The 26,129-nt window shown below is 39.2% G+C and overlaps 1 protein-coding gene across 4 annotated transcripts in view; it reads left to right on the forward strand.

Moving 5' to 3' along the window:
- The window catches only part of ntm (neurotrimin), a 300,077-nt gene that overhangs the window by 271,843 nt on the left and 2,105 nt on the right, over nt 1-26,129 (forward strand). For 2 of the 4 annotated variants that reach the window (XM_018755122.2, XM_029251498.1), the window contains 6 exons: nt 8,314-8,439; nt 21,725-21,856; nt 22,087-22,207; nt 22,587-22,738; nt 23,066-23,101; nt 25,747-25,800. In XM_018755122.2, the coding sequence (XP_018610638.2) occupies nt 8,314-8,439; nt 21,725-21,856; nt 22,087-22,207; nt 22,587-22,738; nt 23,066-23,101; nt 25,747-25,800 (621 nt within the window). The remainder of the gene's footprint in view (nt 1-8,313; nt 8,440-21,724; nt 21,857-22,086; nt 22,208-22,586; nt 22,739-23,065; nt 23,102-25,746; nt 25,801-26,129) is intronic. The other 2 variants (XM_029251499.1, XM_029251500.1) reach the window with 2 other exon arrangements.

Here is a 26,129-nt window from a genome sequence, read left to right on the forward strand (position 1 = left end):
CCATGATAATAGTCAGATATGATTATTATATTTTTGAATACTTTTAAAACAGCTCTTTTCTGTTTTTTTTATGAAAGCCAGTCTTGTGTTTTTCATTTACTTTGTTTGGTGTCTAAGAAAATAACTCAAGCCTAATTATCCTTTAATGACTCCAAAGATGTTTGGCGATTATCCCTGAATTTCTGATGTGCTTGAGACATTGCTGTTTCTGGTCAGTATCATCCCTGTACTCAGACACCTGCTGTTCCCTGACAAGGTGATGCAGAGCACTCTCAGGATCCCTGCAGAAGGCCCTAACAGATGGCAATCATACTGCACCAGTGCTTAGTGTACCAGGGCGCAGTGGCTTTATGTGAAACATAATGCAGTTTTACACTGGCTAGTTTGTTTTGGGTGTTAGCGAGTGAGTCATTATAGCATTCCAGCACATCTCATAATGCCCAGGGTCTTAGTGGGGCCACATCTGAATAGTATACTGGAGAGCAGCTGTAATTAGAATCACCAAGCAGGCTATGATCAATTGGACCCTGATTGCTAAATAATTTTTTTCCAAGTGTCAGTTTGTTGTAATATTAGGCATATTGAAGATAGAATAGGCAGGGGGCAGAATGCCATATGCCACTAAACAGAAAGTTAATGATACGGGCCTTTGTTCAGTGGTGGACAATTTTACTGTTCGTCTGTGAAACAATACACTCTTTTTGATGAATTTATGCAATGCCTGCAGTAATGTAAAAATACTGGAAATGCAATGTTAATGAAATAAAAATAATAATTCACCAAATAATGTTATATTAAGGTCAAGAAAACAACTGAAATATGTAGTTTAGATTACCTATAAATAAGGAGTCTATTATCATTGTAAACCAGTAAAGACTTGTACACAACAGAAGTAAAACAGACATTTTAAATTCATGCTGTCTCAGTAAATGCAACTATTTACAGACACATCTATTTATTTAGCAGATGCTTTTTTCCAAATCGACTTCCAGTGAACCCTATGTAGTGTTATCAGCCCACACCTTATTCACAAAAGTGACTTACACTGCTCTATACACTACTTACAATGGGTCACTCATCCATATACCAGGGAAGCACTTTTTTTGTCTGTTACACACACAGAAACACACACACACACACACACACACACACACACACAAAATGGGTCATTTTAGAAACACCAATCCACCTGAACTGCCCCTAATGTCTTTGGACTGTGGGAGGAAACCGGAGCACCCATACACAAAACAATACAGTTACCAGAGGGGTGTTTTGCTGCTCAAATAATAGAAAACCTACTTGAAAAGTTGTTTTGCATAAGCAGTGGAAATTAGTATAAGTGATTGTATAAAAGGTGGTGAAAGGTGTTTGAAATTTAGTTTAGTTCACAAAATGAGACAAAATTTCTTGCAAATAGTTGTATAACATTTCCTTCATCAAATGTTGAATGAAGTTTATTTACTGGTTTCATGTCAGAAGCACAGTCTGTTCTGCTATAACCTGATAGCTGGGTTCCTATGAAGCTTTGTGTCATGCCAATTCGCATAATAACAGTGTAAAGCGGAAAATGGGGTTAGGTGCAGAACAATAGCATACCCAAAATTAATTTAGAAGATAGTACGAAACTTACTAAAAACATAATCTGTGGCAAATAAATTATAAAAAATATGGAAATACTGAAAGAATACACCATTTGTGACACTTCTATTCTTCTGTTTCTTTCAGAGGGCTATATAAAAATCAGCTTCTGTTTTATTGATATGGCTTTTCTTTCACAATATTCAACAGCTCTTTGACCACCTGAACACTTCTTTACACTCAGATCACTTTGGCTAGTGATATGTAACCATAACACAGTACAGTAGATATAAAAGCATGGTTCCAATTAAAATTTTATTCTGCTCATTCCTAAATCACACCTGAAAAAGTTAAGAAAGGTTTTGAGAAATGTTACGTTTTCTTTTAAGCACTGGAACATTGCTATTGCAGTAATTTCTGCTAATACACACACACACACACACACACACACACACATTTTCAGAACCGCTTGTCCCATACAGGGTCGCGGGGAACCGGAGCCTACCCGGCAACACAGGGCGGAAGGCCGGAGGGGGAGGGGACACACCCAAGACGGGACGCCAGGCCGTCGCAAGGCACCCCAAGCGGGACTCGAACCCCAGACCCACCGGAGAGCAGGACTGTGGTCCAACCCACTGCGCCACCGCACCCCCCCTGCTAATACACAACTTTTCATAATACAAATTGACTCATACACAATTGATAAATTGGGTAATGATGTTTGTATAAAGCCACACTCACACTGGTTTATAAAGTTAATTAGTAAATTAGCTAAATGCAGTTGCAGAGGGCGTGCTGGTGCAGCGGGCTTGGCCGGGTCTGCTCTCTGGTGGGTCTGGGGTTCGAGTCCTGTTTGAGGTGCCTTTTGACTAACTGGCGTCCCGTCCTGGGTGTGTCCCCTCCCCCTCCAGCCTTACACGCTGTGTTGCCAGGTTAGGCTCCAGCTTGTCACGACCCCGCTTGGGACAAGCTGCTTCAGCCAGTGTGTGTGTGTGTGTGTGTGTGTGTGTGTGTGTGTGTGAGTGAGTGAGCTAAATGCAAATTAACACAGCTAACACAGTTAGGAATACATATGGAATAAATGTTTTAGAAGTGGTAATTATGAAGTTCTCCTCAAATTATCTTGTTACTTCCACAAACTGTTATTACCAAAAAATGAGTAAGCAAGGTCACAAGAATATACCTAAGAAATGTGCTGGTGATAAAATTTCAGGTTGTGAGTGTAAAAGAAATGCTTTAACACTTGAAAAGCTTAATGCCATAAAGTGTTTTGAGCAAAATGGAAGAACGTGTGATTCAAAATGAGGATAAAACAGTGAAAGAATATTCCTAGTGATTATAGTATTTTCTTTATACGTATATACAGTATATATATATATATATATATATATATATATATATATATATATAAGGGGGGCGCGGTGGCGCAGTGGGTTGGACTGGGTCCTGCTCACCAGTGGGTCTGGGGTTCAAGTCCCGCTTGGGGTGCCTTGCGACGGACTGGCGTCCCGTCCTGGGTGTGTCCCCTCCCCCTCCGGCCTACGCCCTGTGTTGCCGGGTAGGCTCCAGTTCCCCGTGACCCCGTATGGGACAAGCAGTTCTGAAAGTGTGTGTGTGTGTATATATATATATATATATATACAGTACTGTGCAAAAGTTTTAGGCACTTTAGAAACAGATATACAATATATATATAATCGGAACATATGTAATATAATCGGAATATATGTAATCGGAACACTTGGGGCTGTGACCCCTAAGCTGGGAGAGGGGCTCCAGCAGATCCCGGGAACAACATCCGAGATCTCTGTCCAGAAGAGAGCGGTCCTAGGAACAGCTAAGATACTGCGCAGAACCTTCAAGCTCCCAGGCCTCTGGTAGAGGACCCGAGCTTGAAGGAGTAAGACCGCCCGCAAAAAGGGGGGCAAGTGGGGAATTTTTTTTTTATATATATATATTTACATTAAGCTTGGTTGAGACATTAACACAAACTGCTAAACAATAAATACATTTAATTCTCTTGTTCCGTGTTGTCATACTTGATTCACTGGTATGTTACTAACCGCTGGACACAAGTTAGGTGCAAACTCCAGAATTACAAGAAGTATTCTAGTTTCACTTGATGATGACAGCAGTATTCAGTAAAAATCAACGCTGGGCTTACTTAGGACAAGTCTTGTGTGCCATTTTCTCCATTGCCATTCTTAGCAACAACTCCATAGCTCAAGTACACTTTTCCATGTGGGAATTCTCACTTCTGAACCTTCTGCACCTTTTCTCACCCCCATAATGTCAGCTATAAAGGCATCACAGGAAGCTTTAGACTCTTCAAAGTGTCTCAGAGTTTCCAGAAGACTGCTTGCAGTGTGTGTGTGTGTGTGTGTGTGTGTGTGTGTGTGTGTGTGTGTGTGTGTGTGTGTGTGTGTGTGCGTAATGGGTTTTTAAGAAGGTGTTTAGGCTACTTTCCAGCTTTCAGTCATGTGCCTTATGTACATTTCACCACATCGACATTTAAGTTAGCAGCACTTCTTGGAGAGGAGCCAGCAGTCACTGTGGGAATGCTCTGAGTAGACAGCATTGCATTATTGAAAATTTTGAGTAATTTAATTTTCAGCTGTGCCGTTATTAATATTCTTTTGTCTGAACTAAAACCAGGAGACTGCTCTCCCTGTGCCATCCATTAAAAATGTGAATTGAATCCCGGGTTGTTCAAAGCTCTTTCAAAAAATACATATAGTAAACAAAGCCCATACTATATAGTTCCCACTCTAGCTGTAAGATGCCAGCATCCTTACAATTTTAAGCACATTGTACTGATAAGTAACCTTTCAAGTAACAGAACGTCATGGAATTTAATATATAGCAAAGCTGGCAAAGAAATATAATGATTAACATTTTCTTTTTTGGTGTGTGTGAGGTAGGAATAAGCAGACAATCAATAAGTGAAACAAATGTATTTTCAATGCAGTTAAATCCTAAGAAATTTCTGTAATTTGAAAATAGTATACAGAAGGTATTGATAAGTAAGTAAGAACCTTGGAGCATGGGAAAATTTGTGTTCATTAACCCTGAGTGCAGTAAGGAGCTATTGTATTACGGCTTGGATTCAAATCCAGGTCCTTGCTATAGGGTGTACTGCAATCTACTAATGCAATATTTTTTACTTTTAAGAGTCGATTAGACAGACACACACACACAGACACACACACACACACACACACACACACACACACACACACACATTGTCCGAAACCGCTTGTCCCAAGCGGGGTTCCAGCGAGCCGGAGCCTAACCCAGCAACACAGCGCAAAAGGCTGGAGGGGGAGGAGACACACCAGAACAGGACACCAGTCCATCGCAGGGCACCCCGAGCAGGACTCGAACTCCAGACCTGCCAGAGAGGGGGACCCAGCCAAGCCCACTGCACCACCGCACCCCCCAAGTGTTAAGTAATAAGTTCAAAACCCTCCAAAAAATAAAAGATTTAGACCATTAGCCCATTACTAAACAAATCAAAATTGCATCACTTTAGTATGACAAGTTTGCATTATATTAGCAGAAAGAGAGACTTTGATGCAGATACGTGACTCATACGTGCAGTTAGTTTCTTTCCACCGTATGAGCCAATGTTCATAACACGAGTAGCTGCAGTAAACTTTATCAGAATATCCACGATTCCTAATCACCTTCCTAGTAATAATTTTTTTTTTTTTTGGGAAGATACATATTGACATTTATGTTACATTACAGGGGGTGCAGTGGTGCAGTGGGTTGAACCACAGTCCTGCTCTCTGGTGGGTCTGGGGTTCGAGTCCCACTTGGGGTGCCTTGCGACGGACTGGCGTCCCGTCCTGGGTGTGTCCCCTCCCCCTCCGGCCTTACGCCCTGTGTTACCGGGTAGGCTCCGGTTCCCCGTGGCCCCGTATGGGACAAGCGGTTCTGAAAATGTGTGTGTGTGTGTGTGTGTGTGTGTGTGTGTGTTACATTACAACAGTAGCTACATAAAGGTTTATCCAGGCATGATCTTAAAACTATAGTGTATGAACATTTAGACCTTTCATGGACTTAAGAGATCATGGACAAAGTGAGTCTGGAAGAGGAGGCTTTAAGAGTCTCGTTAAATGTGGTCAGAGATTCACAGAGATGCGGAAGAGCATGGCAGTCTGGTTGGGGTGTAGTGAATGATCAAATCTTGTAGATAACTGGTGGCAGTTCTATTCATGGTTTTGTAGGCCATAACCAGGGTCTTAAATTTGATCTGGCCAGCTATAGGAAGCCAATGCACAGAAAAAAATAGAGGAGATACATGGGGACGCTTCAGCAAGTCAAACCCAATGCGGGCAGCAACGTTCTGTATCAGCTGTAGAGATTTGATTGCAGTCGTAGGAAGGCCAGGCAGGAGAAAGCTGCAGTAGTCAAGACGGAATGTCACCATGGCCTGGACAAGTACAGAAGTTGTGCAGAGTCTCTTGTGAGGTAAGGACAGATCCTGCGGATGTTATGCAGGATGTAACTGCAGGTCCGGTTTGTGCTTTCAATGTGCTGAGAGAAAGATAGACTTGAGTCAATCATCACTCTCAGACCCTTAGCTGAAGACGTGTACAGTCTGATTGAGCGATTATGCTAGGAAAACAGGCTAGCTGGGAGGTGTAGGATCTCTGTTTTGGAAAGGTTGAGTTGTAGGTGGTGATCAGACATCCATGCAAAGATGCCCGACAGGCAGGCAGTGATGCGCAAGTAAATGTCTGATGCTCCAGGTGGAAATGAGAGGAATCAAATTGTCAAATAACAAATTGTCAGTGAAGACATTTTGTATTGTACTTCAGTTTAATATATCTTCATATTAGATACAGCATATACTTCTTACATTTATATTACCCATATTAGCAGAAATAAGAGTTTAGGCTGGTTTGGGAGGAAAAAAATAATGTCCCCAGTCTGGTCAAAACACCATCACAGGGATAATGTACTTACAGGTTATAAAGTATTCACGTGATCTGGCCAGCAGGTGTTCATCACGAAGTTTGGCAATGCAAACTGAATGGTCATGGGCAAAGTTAACTAGGTTACATTTATCTCAGGCAGATACCTATGGCTGCAGTGCGTAGTGACAGATGAACAGACAGCACCATGGACGACATCACAAACATCTTTATGCTATGTGCTAAGGAAAATGAGCTTTTAGTCTACATTTGAATGCATTGATGAAAAGGCTATCATTGACATCGGTTGTTCGATTATTATTTGCATTATAGTTTAAGGGCTGTATAACTTTGCTGCTAACTGTTGATTTATTTATGCTAGGAATTACAAGAAAGGCTATATCCTGGGATCGAAAAGTACTTTCCAGCTTGTACATACTAATAGCTTTTGATAAATAAGCAGGGTCTAAACCATTTAGAACCTTGTAAGTGAGCCATGGGTCTTGTAAGATTTTAAAATTTGTTCTTAATTTTACTGGGAGTCAAGGCAAGAATCTTGTGTAATATGATCAAACATCCCGGTTATTTTTTTAAATCTTACTTCAGCAGTTAAATTTTTGCATCACACCAAGAATGGCCTTTATGTATCTTAAGATATTTGCACATACTGTAAACAGTTATCTTGGCAAACTACTTAAAGTTCCAGAAAAGTAAATGTCGGACTCCTACCAGTGCTAACTCCTAAGAAAGAGTACAGTATGATATAGCTTTTCAAAGGCAAGGTATATTATACTATTACTATAGTAGAACTATCTGCATCAGGAGATGAACAGTATGTATGTCTTTAAAAATTCCTGTTAATGTAGTTTCAGTGCACTGGTCAGGGTGAAAAACTGAAAGACTGAATTCTCCATAATATATTGGAAGTTATCTAAATTTCTTTGAAGTTGCAAAGACACTGTTTAAATTTTTGATGGCTTTTTGTGAGACAAGAGAAGTCTCAAACAGAAATAACCTCATTTTTTGGTTGTGAACTTGGATATAAAAAGGCATGAAAACATTGCTTGCCATTTCAAGACCTGCATGGAGTGTCCTTCAAATGAACTTTTTACTGAGAAAAATGTATTGACCTAGTTATAATGAAAGGGGTATTTTTAGGATTTTTATTTCACTCTGTAAATGGTTTCCAGTAGAACTTCTTTTCATAATGATGCTCCTAAAGCCATTTTTTTCTACAAACTGCATGCCTGAGCTTTCTGTTCACTTTTGCAATTTTATTTTAAGTCACGTTCTTCAGAAATACGGAAATACATGTGGCTCAGGGTTCGACAGTAGATAATCAGTTATCTGGCAGTCGCTGTGAAAAAGGACTGACAAATTCTGTAAAAGTCTGGATAATCTTAATTTTTATCTCACACAGACTATAGGGTATTGTTGGAATTTAGGCAGATTTATCGGTGACCTACTTTATCATCTTTAGCAGTTTCACTTCAGACTGCATTTCCTGTTGCATTATAATACTAATGCATCAATCAGAATTTTTTTTCCTTAACTGGAAAGCAATACAATTTATTCTTTATGTGTGTTTCCAGTATATCACTATTGTGTATTTGTATTCATTGCTGGTTACTGTTTATTGGTAGTTATTGTTAGTTACTGTGTATGTAAAATAACACTCTGGGAACACATGTAAGGCCAGAAAATACTGAAGTGCCATTTCAGTGATTAGCCATTAAAAAGAACTAAGAAACAAATAATGTTTTGTTTTTCACTTACCAGATCAAGTGAATGCTCTTTTTCCCTTCCCATTTAGTTCCACCAAAAATCATGAACTTATCAAAGGACATAGTGGTGAACGAAGGATCCAATGTCACCTTGATGTGTTTGGCCAGTGGAAAGCCAGAGCCTTCCATTACTTGGAAACTTCTTTCTCCAGGCGGTAAGATGCATGTCTTTCATTGCTTCTTAGGACATCTTCATTTGAAAGTCAATCGGTAGTGTTTAGTATTTTAAATGCTTAAGATATTCAGTATTTTATTCCTGCCAGTAATCACTTTTGTCATATTAATATCTCCATAGCAGTTTTTATGCTAAAGTAATTATATTGTCTAATAATAGTCTCTGAGGCACAAAAGAAGGTTTTGACTTGGCAACCATTTGACAAACTGACCTTTTCAAATAACATGTTGTGGTCTTCACCATCCTCACCCTTGTATAGGGAGTCATGGTTTTAGTGTAACAGCCTTTTTATTGTTGTACTGCCTTAATTAATATAATTATTGTCAATGTCTAGTGTTGTTACACTGACTATATTCTATTTTCACAATAATATAATGAGGAAAACATTGAATATATATAAATATATATATATATATATATATATATATAGACTGTCTGTGTTTTAAATTACTCAAAATATGATTATCTTATTAATAATAGGGGCTAGATCACTTAAATGGGAGTAACCAGAGTAAACCCATACTTTGTGAAGTGTACAGTGTATAGTAGCTACTACAGAGCTGAATGAACACAGACAGCCATACATTATTATAATTAATAAAAGTAAACTGCTTTGTTATGTTGTACTTTGATTATTAATATTAACTATTGAAGTTTTTCTGCCCATTTCAATGGGATTTGGTGATATTTGAGCATAAATGGGGGTCAGTTTTGGAGATCAGGAATACATAAACTTTTTACCATTAAAGCTAATGGTAATTATGTCTTTGAATTATGAGAATTCACCTTTCAAACGGGTTTTCAGAAACACATTCCCTTCATAAACTGGGGGGTAACTGCACTTTATATTTTTATATATGTACCTTATATGCAGTGGCGTAACAACTCCAGTGTTAAGGAGGACCAAGAAATCAACATTGGTTCTCAGAAGAGGTATACACAAATATAGGTGAGGTAAATAAGGTTTGCATAAACACTGGAGGGACATAACTTGCTATCCTCTGTAACCATTATATTTATATGATGGATTGATATGAGATACTGTTATCATATAGTATTTATCATAATTACCCTGTCTGCAGTAGGTCCTTAAGTGTCAAATGTTGGGATGCCTATTTGTTTAACAACCTGTGAAGGATTTTTCCAAATGCCAGACATCCAGCCTAACTAAGGCAGATTTAAAGGCTTAATACAGTATGTCTTTGTGTAAATCTGTGTGTCTTGCTGGTTGTGTGCATGCATGGATGTCTGTGTCATTCTGTCACTGGGAGTGTGTGCAAAATAACAGAAAAACCACACGACACAGGAGTTCAGCTTCTAAGTACCTGAAATACAGCTACAAATACAGCTGGGAATGTGAATCATATTAGGTTGATTGCACATGAGCAGTGTGTGTCAGTTAGAAAAGAGGTCTACAACTAGCACTTTGATATATGAGTTTCAAAGCAACATGAGGCAACAAACAGAGGTCCAAAAAGGCCAAAAGGTCTGCCTGAATTGCTAGTGCGTCGGTTACAAAAGCCACACATATTATTTCATATGTCAAGGGGAATAGTTTCAAAATAAGACATGGACAAACTGCATTGACCGAGAGGAGCAGTGGTCACAAGTTGAAGATCATCGAGAGGGATAGGCAGACATTTCACAGGATAGTTGCTAAATTCCAAAGAAGCACTGCCGTAAAAATTACCACAGAATTGAATCAGCGCCACCGTGACCCAGTCTCAGCAAAAAATTTAATTCATGAGCTTCATAAAGCTGGAATCTATGGCAGGGCTGTCATTCGGAAACCTCTTGTATCCAAAGCAAATGCACAAAGATGCATAACATGGTGCAAGGAGCACAAAACCCAAACCCCTCAGAAATGGAAAGTAGAAATCTGGATTCATGAGTCATATTTCATCCTAGTTCCTATATCTGGAGGGGTTTACATTTGGAGGAACCCAAAGGCTACCTTCAACCCATATTGTCTGTTACCAAGATGGTGGGGGTCTGCAATGGTATGAGCAGCCACCTCATAGCAGTCATTAGGCTAACAATTGCTCTGCCTGGTTGTATAATGGGAGGCGCGGTGAGTTGAACCATGTTTTGCTCTCCGGTGGGGTTTGAGTCCCGCTTGGGGTGCCTTGCAACGGACTGGCATCCCGTCCTGGGTGTGTCCCCTCCCCCTCCAGCCTTACACCCTGTGTTGCTGAGTTAGGCTTCGGTTCCCCGCAACCCCGTATGGGACAAGCAGTTCAGACAGTGTGTGTGTGTGTGTGTGTGTGTGTGTGTGTGTGGGTTGTATAATGGACAAGGAACATGAGACCATTTTGAAGGACCAGGTGCACCCAATGGTGCAAAAACTGTTGCCTCATGGTGTTCCCATATTCCAGAATGAAAATGTCCCTCATGCACTGCTAAGCAAATTCAAGAGTGGTTTCAAGAAGACTAGAATGAAGTCAGATACCTCCTTAGCCACTATATGCAAAGATCATTGAACCTTTATGGGAATTTCTGGAGTGCAGAGTGCAAGGTATATTTCCACCTCTTTCATCCCTCAAAGAACTGAAAGCTTTTATTCTTGAACAAGTTTGCGATATCCCACCGCACACAGTTCAGGATTTGTATGGCAGCATTCCAGAAAGGGTTAAAGTGGTTCTGAAGGCAAACTATGGCCAAACTCCTTACTAGATCCCTGATATGAATTTATTGCTAGTCATTTCTGTAATTTTGTCCACCTCCTCTATGTGTGTGCCTGCCTCCATCAGCAGTACTTTGAGTTTATTCATTTGAGAAAGTATTTCCACACTGACAGTGTGGACTCAAGGTAAATCAACCTAGCAGTGGATGGCGAGAAGACGCAGCTAATGAGACGCAGAGAGTGAGGCATCCTGGGGGCAGGGCTCCGATATGCTAAGAGAGCCCATCATGACAGCCTAAGGAGGCAGAGGTATGAGTGGGAGGGCATACTATTTTCTGGGTAGACGCACTCAGGGTCTCTGCAGAGATTCACTTCATCTCCACTGAGGATGTGAACGACTTATGACACGTGTGGCTTCCTTTTTATTTCCGTAAAATCTTGCCATGAAAAATATGCAAATGTAAGTCATATTTTTCCATTGTGAACCGAGTACAAGTTTGACAGATACGGTGATTTTCATATTGAGTCAGATAGTGACGCAGCTTGAGCGTTCGATGGCCATTGTATAAAACTCAAAAGACACCTACTGACGAATTCTGTTTAAAAGTACATATTTGATAATCACACCATGCACTTGCTCTGTACTTAAATTTGTATATGAAAGACTTACTCTTACGCCATATACATAACAAAAAACACTTTGTTGCTGACATAATTTTATGAAAAAAGTAAAATTCAATGCCATGCCTTTTTTAGTGGAACCTTAGGAAGAATCCCAAATGCACTTTGATATAAGCAAGGACTTGTTAAATATTATGTTAATGCACCAAATCCCTCTGATGCTCCATTTTAACACATTCTCTGTCACTCAGTTTACCCGGGGGATGATTGTTTTTTAGCAGTAATCCAATGGGAGATTGAAAGGAGTGGAGATGTCGACTCTTAGTCTCGCTGGGCATGAGGTGATGATAACTGAGACAGCTGCCTGTAGGATTGGTTAGCTGTTTAATGGGCCGCAGAAATCAGCATGCTTTAATAACCAGACACAGCAGTGCTACATGGGATGGAAAGATGCCAGTGCTCCCACATTCGTATGAAATCTGGAGAAAAAAAGTGATTTTCATGTGAGATGCTTTGAGGTCATGTAAAATTTAAAGTTCCTCTCACCGTATCATCTGAGTTCTGGCACTCAAGCATCCAGTCATTCAGAAGTGGTAATAGCAGTATGAATGAAAACATGCATGACTGATGATGACTTAGCCTTTGTATTTTCAGTTAAAAACACATATAGTACATACAGATACACACAGAACCAGACTGAGGATTACATACAGATTGTAGAAACAAATTTTTCAGGTCTGAAAGCTAGGCCTGGCAACACAGGGGAAAGGAACAATAAAAGTACTTTATTTTTTAATTGCTGCTTGGATAGAGAGAGATTTGAAATCTAACAATTTTGGTTATACCAGTGTGCTTGAGCCCAGAATCCCTCAGCCAATTAGAGACAAGGGTAATTTGCATCAGTATAAATCTAAAATGATATGAAAATAATGATATTGGATTTTGCCTGTTAATAACTACTTATTAAGAGGACTTTATTTTTACTTCGCTATGATATTAAAAAATTACACAATATTTTTTTTGTTTTTTTTTTTTTTTTTCCATTTGTTTGACTACAGTTGTTAGTCTTGCTTAGATGTTTCTCCTTTAAATATATGCCAGCTTTAAGACACTTGGAGGTTACTATACAGCAGAGTGGATAACTAATTCAGTTTTTTAGTACAGTTGCACATTATCACATTCAGTGACGCTTAAGTTAAGTGCCCTTAAGTGAAAATAATTAGGGCTCTTAAAATACATTTTCTTCTTCACTTATCAGGTGTTCTCCATCGAAATGAACACTTAATTTATTCTTGTTTATGTAGCCAGGCTAATTGTGGTGGTGAGTGACAATGCTTGGAGGCCATTGATTCCTTAACTGCTTCTTTATCTCACTTCGAAGGGTGCCAAGGGGCAGCTTAGACATTTTTTATTTGATCTCATTAAAAGTTTAACTCCCTGTTTTGTCCCTCTCTCTCTCTGTCACTATCCCAGGGCTGATTGTAAAATATTGCAAAGACTCACAGTCCAAATATACATTACAGGCTGTTCCGGAAACAATGGCTGGTATACACGCCTGTGAGATGTTTCGAAGTAGAGTGGAACACTGCAGATTTTCAAAGAAGAAAATTCAAGAGCTGACTGATCAGAGCACTGTAAACAGTTTAACCAAGTACACAAAGTAAGCTTGACTTTGTGACACTAGATTGCAGTTTTCAGCATCTCCTGTTTGTCAGGGATCACTTAGCGTAGTGCTCAGTCCCGAGTCTCACACTTACTACTTCTCAGTCTTGACATTGTATGCACTCTGTATCTGTGACATTGAGTACTATGAGTGTTATCCACATTATCTAAATCTAAATCTAACAGGAGTAGATGAAGACATGGTCACTTGACAGGTGTGGTGAGAGAGTACGAAAAATGTTTCTTAGAATGTGTGGAATTCCGCTCACAATGCGTTTCCACACTTCACCTTGACCCTGAGGTCAGCCAGCAGTTCTGGCCAGCATGCAAGCTACTTAACCTGCTTTAGAAATGCTTTGTGCTTGCCATGTCAGTGGTTCACCTTAAAAAGAACAGCTGCAATTTTTAAATATGTTTTTTTGCAATATATGGATAGGCTATTGTGAAATATGAAATCACTATCACTGCATGTCATATGTAGTATATAGTGTTAGTTGATTCTTTGCACAGCCTGCACTGATTGTCACGTGTACACAACATAATTTTTGTTACAGTAAACGTAGGTATTACAAGGATTTAGATTCATTAAGTACTATTTTCGAAGGGGGTCTTTTTCCTAATGAAGTTAATGAAAGAGAGCAATTCTAGAAAGAAAGCTTACTGGACCTTTTCATACCACTGATCTCAGTTGCAAGTGATGAGGAAAAAGATCACTATTGCCATAGTTAGGAAAAGCCTCTTATTTTCTTGACCACTCCGATAACCACCCTGTTAGATGAAAGCAATGCAAGGCAATTTATAATAAGAGTAACTAAAGCATAAAAATGCAATTTGGTTGACGCTCTTGTTGAACAAGTGCATTTGTTCTTGCGGCCACTTTGTTAAAAAATATGCACCTCCCTGTCTCAGCTGATTTAACTTTGTAATTTGATAATGCAAACACACTTTTTTCATCCTTTGATAAATTACGCCCTCATTTGCCAAGCGTCAGTGTTTCCTGCCTTTACGCTTCGTTAGTGCGTAGACAATTGGTGCTTCACAGGGGCTGTCGGGAGCGATCCCTGTTTTGAGGTGCACAACCACGGAGGCCTCGGTAGGATGCCTTGCAGGCCGAGGTGGGCGGTGTGCACAGAAGGTGTCGCAGCTTTGCGCTCCACCATGTGATTCAGCCCTGCTGCTGCAACATCACTTGTGTGACAGCTAAATGCTGACAATTACACTCATTCATCTACCCCCAGTGTTGTAAATGCAGTGTTGTTTTAGCAGTTAGGGGACATTTTTCAGCCAGGTGCCTTGCTTTCAGGAATGACTTTTATAGCAAACTGCAGTGTGTGTGTGTGTGTGTGTGTGTGTGTGTGTGTGTGTGTGTGTGTGTGTGTGTGTGTGTGTGTTGTTACTCACTCACTTAGTCACTACTTTGAAAACAATACAAATTCCTGGGAAAAAATGAAAAACCAACCAACGTCTACAACCACTTGCCCTAAGTGAGCCGGAACCTACAACACAGGGCGCAAGGCCGAAGGGGGAGGGGATACACCCAGGACAGGATGCCAGTCCATTGCAAGACACTCCAAGCAGGGCTAGAGCATTCAGACCCACCACACAGCTGGCACTGGCTAACCCTGCCGTGCCACTGCGCCCCTCCCTATAAAAATAAAAAAAAAACTTTAAAATATAACATGAACATAGTAAATTACCTGTTTACTGTTGTGGATAGAGTTGCTGCATCTTACATTTAGAGGTTGTTGGTTTGATTCCCAGCTCTTGCTGTAATATCCTTTAGCAAAGTATTTACTCTGAAATGCTCTGGTAAAATTTCCCCTGTTCTATAAATGTGTAAATAATTGTAAGTTGCTCTGGAGGATATGAACCAATGACAACAACCACTTGTCCTGAGTGGGGCTGCAGTGAGGCAGGGCCTATCCTGGGGCACACCCTGGGGGGGAGGGTGGTCCATCGCAGGGCACCCTGGGTTGGGCTTGAGCCCCGGACCTGCCACACAGCGGGCACTGGCCCACCCCACTGTGCCACCACACCCCCCAGAGTATAGTGACACCTAAATGAATAAATGTAAATGGTTAAATTGAACTATTGTCTAATAGATAGATGTGCATCAATTTTGCAATGTGGATCAGAAAAATGTACAGCAGTTGCATAAAAGACAATTCGGAAATCAGGCTTAAAGAGTGGAAAATAGGCTAGAACAACTTTGCTGTCATCATGACTAAAAATTCTGCATCAGACTTTAACCATCTAATTGTTCTTAAGTCACCTGGTTTCAGCAATTGGACTTTTTTTTTAATCTCAACTAAATCATACTGACCGATCTCTTCACCACTATCGTAGTAACTGAATTTAAGATTAAAAAGGGCTTAATTTGTAGATTACGAAAGCAATTTACCTGAAAAACAATCCAATTAACCTAGTTAGCGTTCTGTGAAGACATCACTTGAGATCATGATTTCTTTGTGGTAAACATTATTTTGCATCGGTTCATTGGGCAGTCTGTAGTTGATCTTCAAATGAGTAATCATCAATCAAACACAGATTAATAATGGATAAATATATATTTTGTTTTTGTTTTAATTTAGATATGTTGTCAGGAGGAACTTGTGATTTATTCAAGTCAATGAATTCTGCAGAGATAATCTTGGACTTTAAAAGTTCGGTTCTGTTTCAAAAAGACTCTGTTTATGTCCCATTGTATTCCATGTTCAATATACCTGTGGCTGGGTGCTTATGTTTATTCATCCTTGAAGAATCCCCAACTGGGAACATCAAGTATAATACAGAGAAGGGATTTGTTTTTCATCTCATCAAAACGAGCAAGCTGAATGATTCATTGCGGTTCAGTGCACGGGGCCTTGAGAAAGTGGGGTGGAAATATAAATACGTGATTTGATTGCCTACAGGTATATGCAGATGTTCTATTTTCAGGAAAAGAGTCTCTGTTAGGCAGTTCAATACGCTTGTCCATCTAGGTTTATCAAATAGTTCAAGCAAGGCAAAACAATATAGGTGGGAAACAATACAAATGCGCATAGAAGGGGATAACATATCAAGGCTGGCCAATGATTGTCAGCTTGAAACTGATTCGGATGGCTCATCATACTGCAGTGCGGTGTTTCCAGAAAGTTCTTGGCCCCCATTTTATGTGGTGTTGCATCAGGTGCCCCCTGTCCTAGTTGCTGCCACGTGCATGTGCAAGACGGTGTTTTGAAAGGCCCCCTGGCGAGTGAGGTTGGTGTAGTGCAACCTTACATCTGTATGGTATTTTCCATAAATCCACCTGCAAGCACTTTTCTTGCTGAAATAGAGAATAAAAATAATGCCACACAGCTCTATTCTTTTATTCACTTTCTAATATACCTTGAAGAACGCTATAAACACATCTAATTTAAAAAGAAAGTCTAAGTCTAGGAAGATGACAAGAAAAAAGTGTTAGACTTTCACTAAGTGCAATTACATGCAGCAGTGCAGTGCTTTTCAGTGTGTAGGAAAGAATCAGAACCAGAAGCTGCTGTTTTTCCACCGTTTCCTTGTTGGAAACTAATCTGTTCCTTGGGGGTTGGGTTGTCCAAACGGAAGGAGATGAGTTTTGCTGCAGCCCAGTTATTACAAGCTTTTGTGAGGGAAATGAAATATATCTGATGGGAACAGGGATTCATGGCCATCTCAAGCCTGGTGTGGTCTCATACTGTCACGACCTGGCACCGCAGACCGCTTGGCTCTGCTCAGGCTCACGCTGATAGATGGATGGCCCAGAGGCTTTAGTGGGATCAAAGACGTCGTACAGGACGTCACGGATCACAGTGTCTGACGACTGAGCTGCTTGTCTCGCCACTGCAGCGTTCTTTCAGCCTATACTATGGTAAAATATCACTACTGCTATATATTAATTCAGAATTTTGCTTCTTTCACAAGAGGTCCATGAATTAAGAGATCCTGATCATTACTTCTGTGAAGATGATGGCAGACATGATAATTTAGTAGTGTCAGCACAACTGCATTGTCTAAAAGTTGGAAATGTACTTGCTTTGACATTGTTACCATGTCTTGAACTTTTGGGCATCTTAAATTTTGATTCTTTGAACTTTCTTCCCTAAAAATTAAGGGTTTTTATACATCCACATTACATGCAAATCAATTCTATATATACAATAAGTTCTAACCCAGTCTCACAAGCTCCTTTGCTCTGCTATTCATATCTGGAGAAGATGGAAAATGAAGTACATTCTGTGATAGAAAGAAAGAGCCTTTTGAGTGCCACTAAGTCCAGTAATTTGGACTATTCAACTATTGAACTATTCAGATTTTGATTGGGAAACCTTGAACCTATGGATCCTTTTTATTTAGAGGATAGAGAGCCTTTGCATAAATCTTCTTGTTTTGTATAAAAGTAGGTCATGAAAATTGTGTATTAGTTAGGACATTAAATTGGGATTTTTAAAGAAATGTATAAGCATGCACTTTGCACACACACACGAACACAGACACACACACACACACACACACACACACACACACACACACACACACACACACTGCAGTAACAGAAAAAAATTTGGTTAAACATCAATAACTGACCTAAATATTATGTTAGACAGCAAAAAAGATTTTTGGTAGTTGGAATTCTGTTCACTGGTACTGAAGATAGACATGTTTTCAAAATGTTTAAGTTCTATTGTAATATTTTTAAAATGTTTAGTTTTAATCTAATATAATAATGACATGGTCAAATTGCTGAAATGTTTGATCCTATATTACTTTCCTGGACATTTTGATGAGCTAAACCAAAATTGTTTTGTCAAAGAATATTATCTTTGTGACAAGTGCTTTTAAAAGAAGAAAGAATGTCTTCAATTTGCAGTGATATACCCGCGAGCGATTGGCATTGTTTTCTCCTCTTGGGTTTAAATACATCAGTATATAATAGGTTTAGATAAATAAGTGACAATTTGAAATATGTCATTCTTGCTTTGATTGCAACCAGTGAAAAGATTTTATTTATTTCTGTCATTACTCGTTTTACTCCGAAATATTTAGAGACTGCTACCTAGGAAACATCATAAGCAGTTGTTGCTGTAACTGTCATAAAATTACAGCAGTTTTCAATCCCCTCTGAAAATTTAAACACTTGATGTAGTCTAATTATCTTTTAACAGGAACAGTTATAATCTCATGTACTTTACATAATGTAGCGTATACATTCCATGATGTATTAGTCCATTTTCTCAACTCAGAGTTACAGCCAGTCAGCCAGCATAACACAGTAGCTAATGTACTGTTTCTCATCTCAGGACATTCCTCTGCATACACAGTGGCCTCATCAGGTGTTACAGTGTTTAGAGACATTTCTTAATAACACCGTGCCTTCTTTAAGTATGTGGCTAATCACGTAAGCTGCGTTGTTGCCTGAAAATTATGAGGAAGCTAATTGCGCACAATCCTGAACGAAATGACATTGGCAACCTTCCCAAGGCTGATCTTCTTAAATTATATATTTAAAGTAAATATTCAGTATATACACACATGTGCATATACGGTACATATATACACACACACACACACACATATATATATATTCCTCTCAGTTCTCTCCCTCTTTATCTTGGTTTGCAATCAGCCCGCGGCGTAACTGTGCTGCTCTCTGGGTTTCAAAAAGACACGGAGTGCGGGGCTGTGGCTGTCTCTGCCAAGATAAACCGCTCTTTCACGTCCACACGGCTTGTCTGTCTGGTAGCCATGCTGCCATCTTTATTTCCATGCTTGTGTGCTTTCAACATCAGACAGAGGAGTCGATGCGGTCAGGCGAACAATTTTTGCTGTGCTTAAAAAAAAAAAACCTAGTGGCAGACGTACAGAAAATCCAGCGAGTCACCTTTAATATCCCTCCTCAAAATATTGCACTATGACCAGAAATATATAAATAGCAGAATATACCTTACAGTTCCTATTAAAGACTATTAAAGGTTATTAACAATTATGCTCTGTAAAATACATCCAGTACATTATGTGCAGATACAAAGTCATAGCCTATAGTATGTAATAACGAAATGATCAGTTCAAACATATGTCTTTCATTTTCTCACTTCTGTGATGCTGGGAATTATCTTAGTTTAAGATAAGGAAAAACAGTTTATGCATCCAAGGACTGCTTCTTTGTTTTGATGGGGATTCTTTTCCTCAGCTCCTTCAGCTCCTTTGGTATTGCAGCTCACAAAACCTTTGTTCTTCGTAGGGCCAACACATGATACTGAAGTCTGGTAATTGATTTCAGGGAACCTGGATTGACTCTGCAGTCTTTCTTTTTTGTCAGGCACAAAAAATATGGACACATGTTTTTTGGTTCCCTGGTTGACTTTGGGGGGGTGTGGTGGCGCGGTGGGCTTGGCTCGGTCCTGTTCTCTTGTTGGGTGGGGTTCTGCTTGGGGGCCTTGCGACAGACTGGCATCCTATCCGGGGTATTTCCTCTCCCTCTCTACCCTTGCGCCCTGTGTTGCTTGTGTGTGTGTGGTTGACTTTCCAATTGTTTTTGTATATTTGTGCACATGTTAGTGTCCCTAGTACTAATCACTATTTTTGGAGCAGTGGCATATATATCACAGTGGTTAGCTTGTGTGCACAGGTGTACTACTGTACAATGGAAAAATACCAATATTTGAAGTGGTTTTCAGTAAAAAAAAAAAACAAAATAGCTTCAATTATCAGCACTTTATCCAAATTATTGTATTTTTGCGCAGGTCCAGGTCAAAGCAATACAGTTCACTTTTAATACTGAATATATGTCACTCTTTATGTGTACATAAACAATCCACAAAACAGTGCACAGTGCTGTTTATTTATTTGTAAAACATTCTAATTTTTTATTTTTTTTGACTTGTATAATATTCTCTGTAGTGGGGAAAGAGTCTAATTTTCCTTCAATTTTGTCTATTTGGAAGCAGGAACTCACTTCAGTCATGTATTTATTGACTTGAGAACAACACACATTCTATGATACCATTTTATTTTTGTTTTTCTTATCTACCAGTTGTTGATATAGGGCCTATTTACTGTATAGATGACACAGGTAAAATTCCTGTCAGGTTTTGTCAGTTCCTCAGTACCCTCAGATTGCCAAGGCGAATCTGGGGACCTGCTGCTATTTGCCTCTTATGCTTGGAAAGTATTGTCAATTTTCTTTTTATAAATGATGACTTTTATCGAGAAAAACAGACTGTCCATGCCAGTATTTTGGCTTCTTTAAGACCTGTTCTGGAGCAACACGGCTACCTCAGTGCCGTATCTCCTCCACAACTAAACGTAGAGTTTTCTTGGGAGAGGAAGCGTTAACAGTGGGAGGATGTGTTGCGGAGTGACGGTTGGTGGGGGTGTTCTCCTGACATTCCCCATCAGGTAAGCTGAGTTCCTTCAATGATTCCTCTCATTAGCAGCTCTTCCCAGGTGTGAGCCATTGTCTCTCCAAACTCACCAAAGTGAATACAAGTGCAAGGCAGTGCTGTCACTGATAACACCTGGGGGGGTTATAAAAAGAGTTTCCAAGCTTGTGAATGTAAGATGGACTTGTGTTATTTCCATGCCTGCCTTAAACTGTTTGGGCACAGTCATTTTTGGAAAACTGTTTTTGGCATGTCTTGATTTTTTATTTATTTTTTTTTTTTTTTTTAAAAAAAAGCATCTGTGTTCCGTGTCCTCACCGATGGGGCGATGGTAGTTAAATTTGTTAAAGATTTCAGTTATACATTCTGGGACCTTAAGACTATACTTGGAAAAAGTAAGGTGCTTAGAACACTAAGTATTAATTAGGAGTATAAGCTTTTTTTTTTATTTTTTGGTGGATTTGTTTTGACAAGAACATTAAAGCCACTTCACTTCAGTATTCTGTGTCTGAGAGTCAAGGACAGTGTGAGATGTGGAAATAGAAGAGGCACAAAATGTGTAAAAATGGGCCACCTCAGTTCATTCTTTTGCTTGAAAAAAACACATGCACGCACTTTCTGAACCGCTTGTCCCATACGGGGTCGCGGGGGAACCGGAGCCTAACCCAGCAACTCAGGGCGTAAGGCCGGAGGGGGAGGGGACACACCCAGGACGGGACGCCAGTCCGTCGCAAGGCACCCAAAGCGGGACTCGAACCCCAGACCCACTGGAGAGCAGGACCCGGTCCAATCCACCCACCCCCCCTGCTTGAAACTAAAATGTAAAAATCAAAATATGAACACTGAATCCAGCAGCATATGAACTTTCAGTTTTATTCTTTTATATTACACCTGAGTAATTTTACTGAAAATATTAAGCTGAAAGTTTAGAATTTACCTGTAAACATGTTCATGTTTTACCTCTTTTTTGCTTTCAGTGAACAGTTTTGCTTCAGAGGATGACTACTTGGAAATCCCATCCATCTCACGACATAAAGCAGGAACTTATGAGTGCACAGCAGTGAATGAGGTGTCAGCTGATGTTCAAACTGTGGAGATAGTAGTTAACTGTAAGTTTGTCACCAGCTTGTATTACTTTATAATAAGTAGTCCATGATTATCCTGGTTGCCCTTATGGATTTTATCATAGCTACTGAGACAACGACCAAAAAGTTAGAAGAAGGCCTAGAAACAGAATCCTTGTTTTTCAAGCTGTCTTTTCTCTTTGGCATGGTTTTGGTTTATCCATTGCTCAGAATGAGTCTCAAGAGTGTATTTTGTGGTGGTGCTGTGTCCACAGACCCCCCAAGTGTATCAGAAAGCAGGGATGTTGGTGCCTCCGTGGGCCAGCAAGCAGTCCTTCATTGTGAGGCAGAGGCCGAGCCCCCAGCAGACTTTGAGTGGTACAAGGATGACAAGAGGTATTGTATGACTTTCTGGAATGCGATGGGACTTATTGCTGTCCAGGCCATAACTGCCAGTTCTGCCTCAGTTCTTCCATGAGTGTATAACAAGTAACTCTGTTCATTTATCAAAACCTTATATACAAATTGATTCTTCCTGACATAGTGACATTCTAATTGTTATTGCCAACACCTGGGTACATATTGCTTCTGACGTGAATTTCACTAGCGTGATTCTAAATCAATGAATTTGTAATTAACTGTGCTCTCCTCACATGTAGTTGCATGAAAGATAGCAGTGCCATCAATTAACATGTGTTTTTTCTAAGCACTTGGAAAATTAATCCTGTCCGAACCACTAAAGTGATGGGTGTTCAGACTGTGAATGATTTTGCAGGATCTTCAATAGCTTTGATGGCATTGAGATTGACAACACTGGCAGACTGTCAATGCTGACGTTCTTCAATGTGTCGGAGGTGGATTACGGCAATTACACCTGCATTGCCACCAACAAACTTGGCAGTGCAAACACAAGCACTGTTCTGTATGGTGAGTGTTGGCCTCTAATTCATTATGTTTCTCTAATAAAAGAAACTGAGGCCATTAAACAGCATGATTCAAGATCCCACTTTTAAGGATCTTGTCACTGACAGGGATTTCCATATATGGGGAATCTATCAGGTCTGCCACAGTTGATGATGGTTAATAATTGCACTGCTTAAAATGGTAGATTTCATTTCTCCTAGCTTTACTTCCTGCCAAAAAGCTTACCCACCAGCTTTTTTCCTGTTGTTTAGAATGCAGTGTAGTCAAATGATTTTGCATTTTATTTTTATTATTTTTTTTTGCTTTCTTTGTTTTATCCTTCTGGTGTAGAAGTAATTGAGCCCACTAGCTCAACGCTATTGCAAGGTCAGTACTGTGCATGTGCATGTTGCCCATTGCTGTGCTCAGTGCCCCAAAAGGGTTTAACATGCATGAATCATGTTGCCATTTTTACGTCCAAAATGACAATTAAGAAAACTCAGGAAAGCAACACTTCTGCTGTTTTCTAAGTAGATGTATGCTCAGATGCAGTATATGTCCTTCCACCAGAAGCAAAATATAATTTCTTGGAACAGCTTGATAGCAATACGCAGTGAGGTGCAACAAATGATCTAAGTTGTGATTTGCTTAAATTTCCACGTTATGTTGAACATCATTAAAAGATTACATGTAGAATGGACTAATATAACATTACCGAAATATCCTACTTGTGGTTGCTTAATACATTATTTAAGCAATTATGACATGCACTGTCCAGTTAAAATTAATACAGTGTATTGTGAGTTTGTGGAAATTGTGAACAGTGTTAAATTTAACTCCTACTAATAACTTGTTTGTTTTTTCTTTAACCATCTCATCACATGCCCTGGCTTCCTTGCCTTTTCATTTTGCATGTGCTCACATCTGCATGTAAGTATTTGTTGCATTGCTATCCTGAATAACACAATGTTTGTCTACAGCGACAATGCACTGATTTACTTTAATCTTTGAGGTTGTGTGCTGATAAAATTCTAAATCTTATGTTTGAACTGTAACTAATGTATGCGTAAATAAATCTATATATCTCTCTCTCTCTCTCACTCTCTCTCTCTCTCTCACACACACACACACACACACACACACACACACACACACACACACACACACACACACACTCAATTTCTCACTATCGGTAACCACTAATCCTAAACAGGGTTACAGAAATATGGAAATACAGGGTGCTAAACAGAGTACAACCTGGATTACAGAGCAGAGTACACCAGTCCATCAAAGACTTATTACTATTTAGCCATTCATTGTATTACTAAAATATAAATATAATATATAAAAAAACAAAACTTGCCAGTGCTAATGCACGAAGTTACCGAAAACAGGACATACAGTAACAGATGCAACAGAAATGCCAGTCAAACTGGGAATGTTTCTGTTTTTAAGTACAGTTTATACAAGTGCATTTACATTTAGCTTTGAACATGATAATTACATTAAATATTTTATACTAAGCGATGCAAGATGCATTTAATGCATCCTCTTGAGATATATTAATAGCTTTAATTTTTGATTTAGGAAAATGCTATTATTTTAATTATCCTGGTGAAGGGTTTTAGTATAATCTGCTGTGGCAGTGTAATTGGATAGTTCTCCCAAAAGAAAGCATACAGAACTCAAGAAAATCCAAGGGAAATTATAAGTTATTGTATTATAGCCATCAAAGTAAACTGTTAATGTAGCCCACTCTCAATAATGTTCTCATTGTAAAATATTTATTTATAAGGGACTCCCTTAAGACCCAGTCCACAATGAACTCAATGACCTCACAAGGCGTTGCAAGAAAAACCAATACTGTTGACAGAGACTCCATAAATAACAAGAATAATAAAAATTCTATACAGATTGAAAGTGAAGTTCAGCCATGAGGTGAAAATATGTAATAATGTTCATATTACGATTATGAGATGTTGCTTTAATACTATGCATATAAAATTTTTCTTTCCAATATGAAATTGAATTAAATTAATCTTTAAAAAGTGCATCAATGGATGATTTTATTACTGTGTTTCCCAAAAGTCAACTATTAATATTTATGCTGTTGAAGGATAGTGAATGAGAATCCAGACGGAGATGAGTAACAGGCTGCCAATGTCATAAGGATCCCTTAATGTGTTATAGAAATAATTCATTGCCGAGATAATAAAATGATGTGTGATGATAAACCTAAATATCTATGCACAGAAATAGTTTTAAACTTTTTGCCACGTGCTAAAAACACACGTATTTAATACATTGGAATTATCATACTATAGGAATCAGCTGAGAGAACGTTTTTCTATTTCATGCCTTCATATCTGAGGGAAAACTGATGATTTAACCTGCTCTGTGCCCAGTGACACAGTGATTTAGCAGTTCAGCACTCTCCCACAGGATATACACAGCTGCAGTCATTTTTCCTTTTAACACTCAGCATTTATCAAAGCTTCAGAAATCCTCTTTTTGTTCATGTATGACTTCGGTCCATTGCTAACCACGTAAGTGGTGCTGCTTTCCATCTGGGCAAAACTGATTAGCTTGTTTACAGGAAACTGCAATTAGGACCGACCTTAGTGGTCAACTGGTCAAAGATCTATTCTGCACTATAATGTTGGCATGAAGAAACTCAATTGGGCTCATACGCATCAGAAGTAAGAAACAGCTGTTCTGATGGCGCCTATGGCCACCGAAGGGCCACTACTGAAAAGGTTAATCAAAGGGAATGGAGTATTTCAGAGCACAGCACGGCACAGCCTCATTCCTTTCTCGTTGCTGTGATTTGTCAATTCAAATATTCAAATTGGGGTAAATAAAATGGAGCGAATAGAGTATCTCAGCAGTGTTTTGAGGAGACGGCGCACTTACACTTAATGCATTAATAAGATTGTTTCATGGGATTGTTCTTCCAGATCATTAGATTGCAGAGTATTAAAAATGACATTTCTGCTCTCACTTTTTATTCTTTAATATAATCTCTTTTATAGACAAGACATCTGTTTTAGAAAAGGGAACTTCTTCCGACTATACAATATGGGAAGGTTTGTAATAAATAAACTTTAACTTCATAATTTTAACTAATTAATCTGAATAAGATCAACGAAAATGTCAACTAACCTGTAGTAATTAATACTTTCGAAGCCTGCATCTATTTGTTTTAAAGGGTATATTTTGTTGCTGGAGATCAAACATTGCTCGAACTGAGGTGTTGATTTTCTCTCAGAGGCATATTTTCAAAGATATGCAGCTATCTTTTTAAGGAGGACTGTAAAATAAAAGCTCCAATACTAGTTTTCCATTTTGAAAAAAAATAACACTAAGGAAAGTATTATTGATCCTCATGGATATACACAGAGTGGCCACTTTTTTA

The sequence above is a fragment of the Scleropages formosus genome, chromosome 4 (genome assembly GCF_900964775.1).
Source record: "Scleropages formosus chromosome 4, fSclFor1.1, whole genome shotgun sequence".
Classification (NCBI taxonomy): Eukaryota; Metazoa; Chordata; class Actinopteri; order Osteoglossiformes; family Osteoglossidae; genus Scleropages; species Scleropages formosus.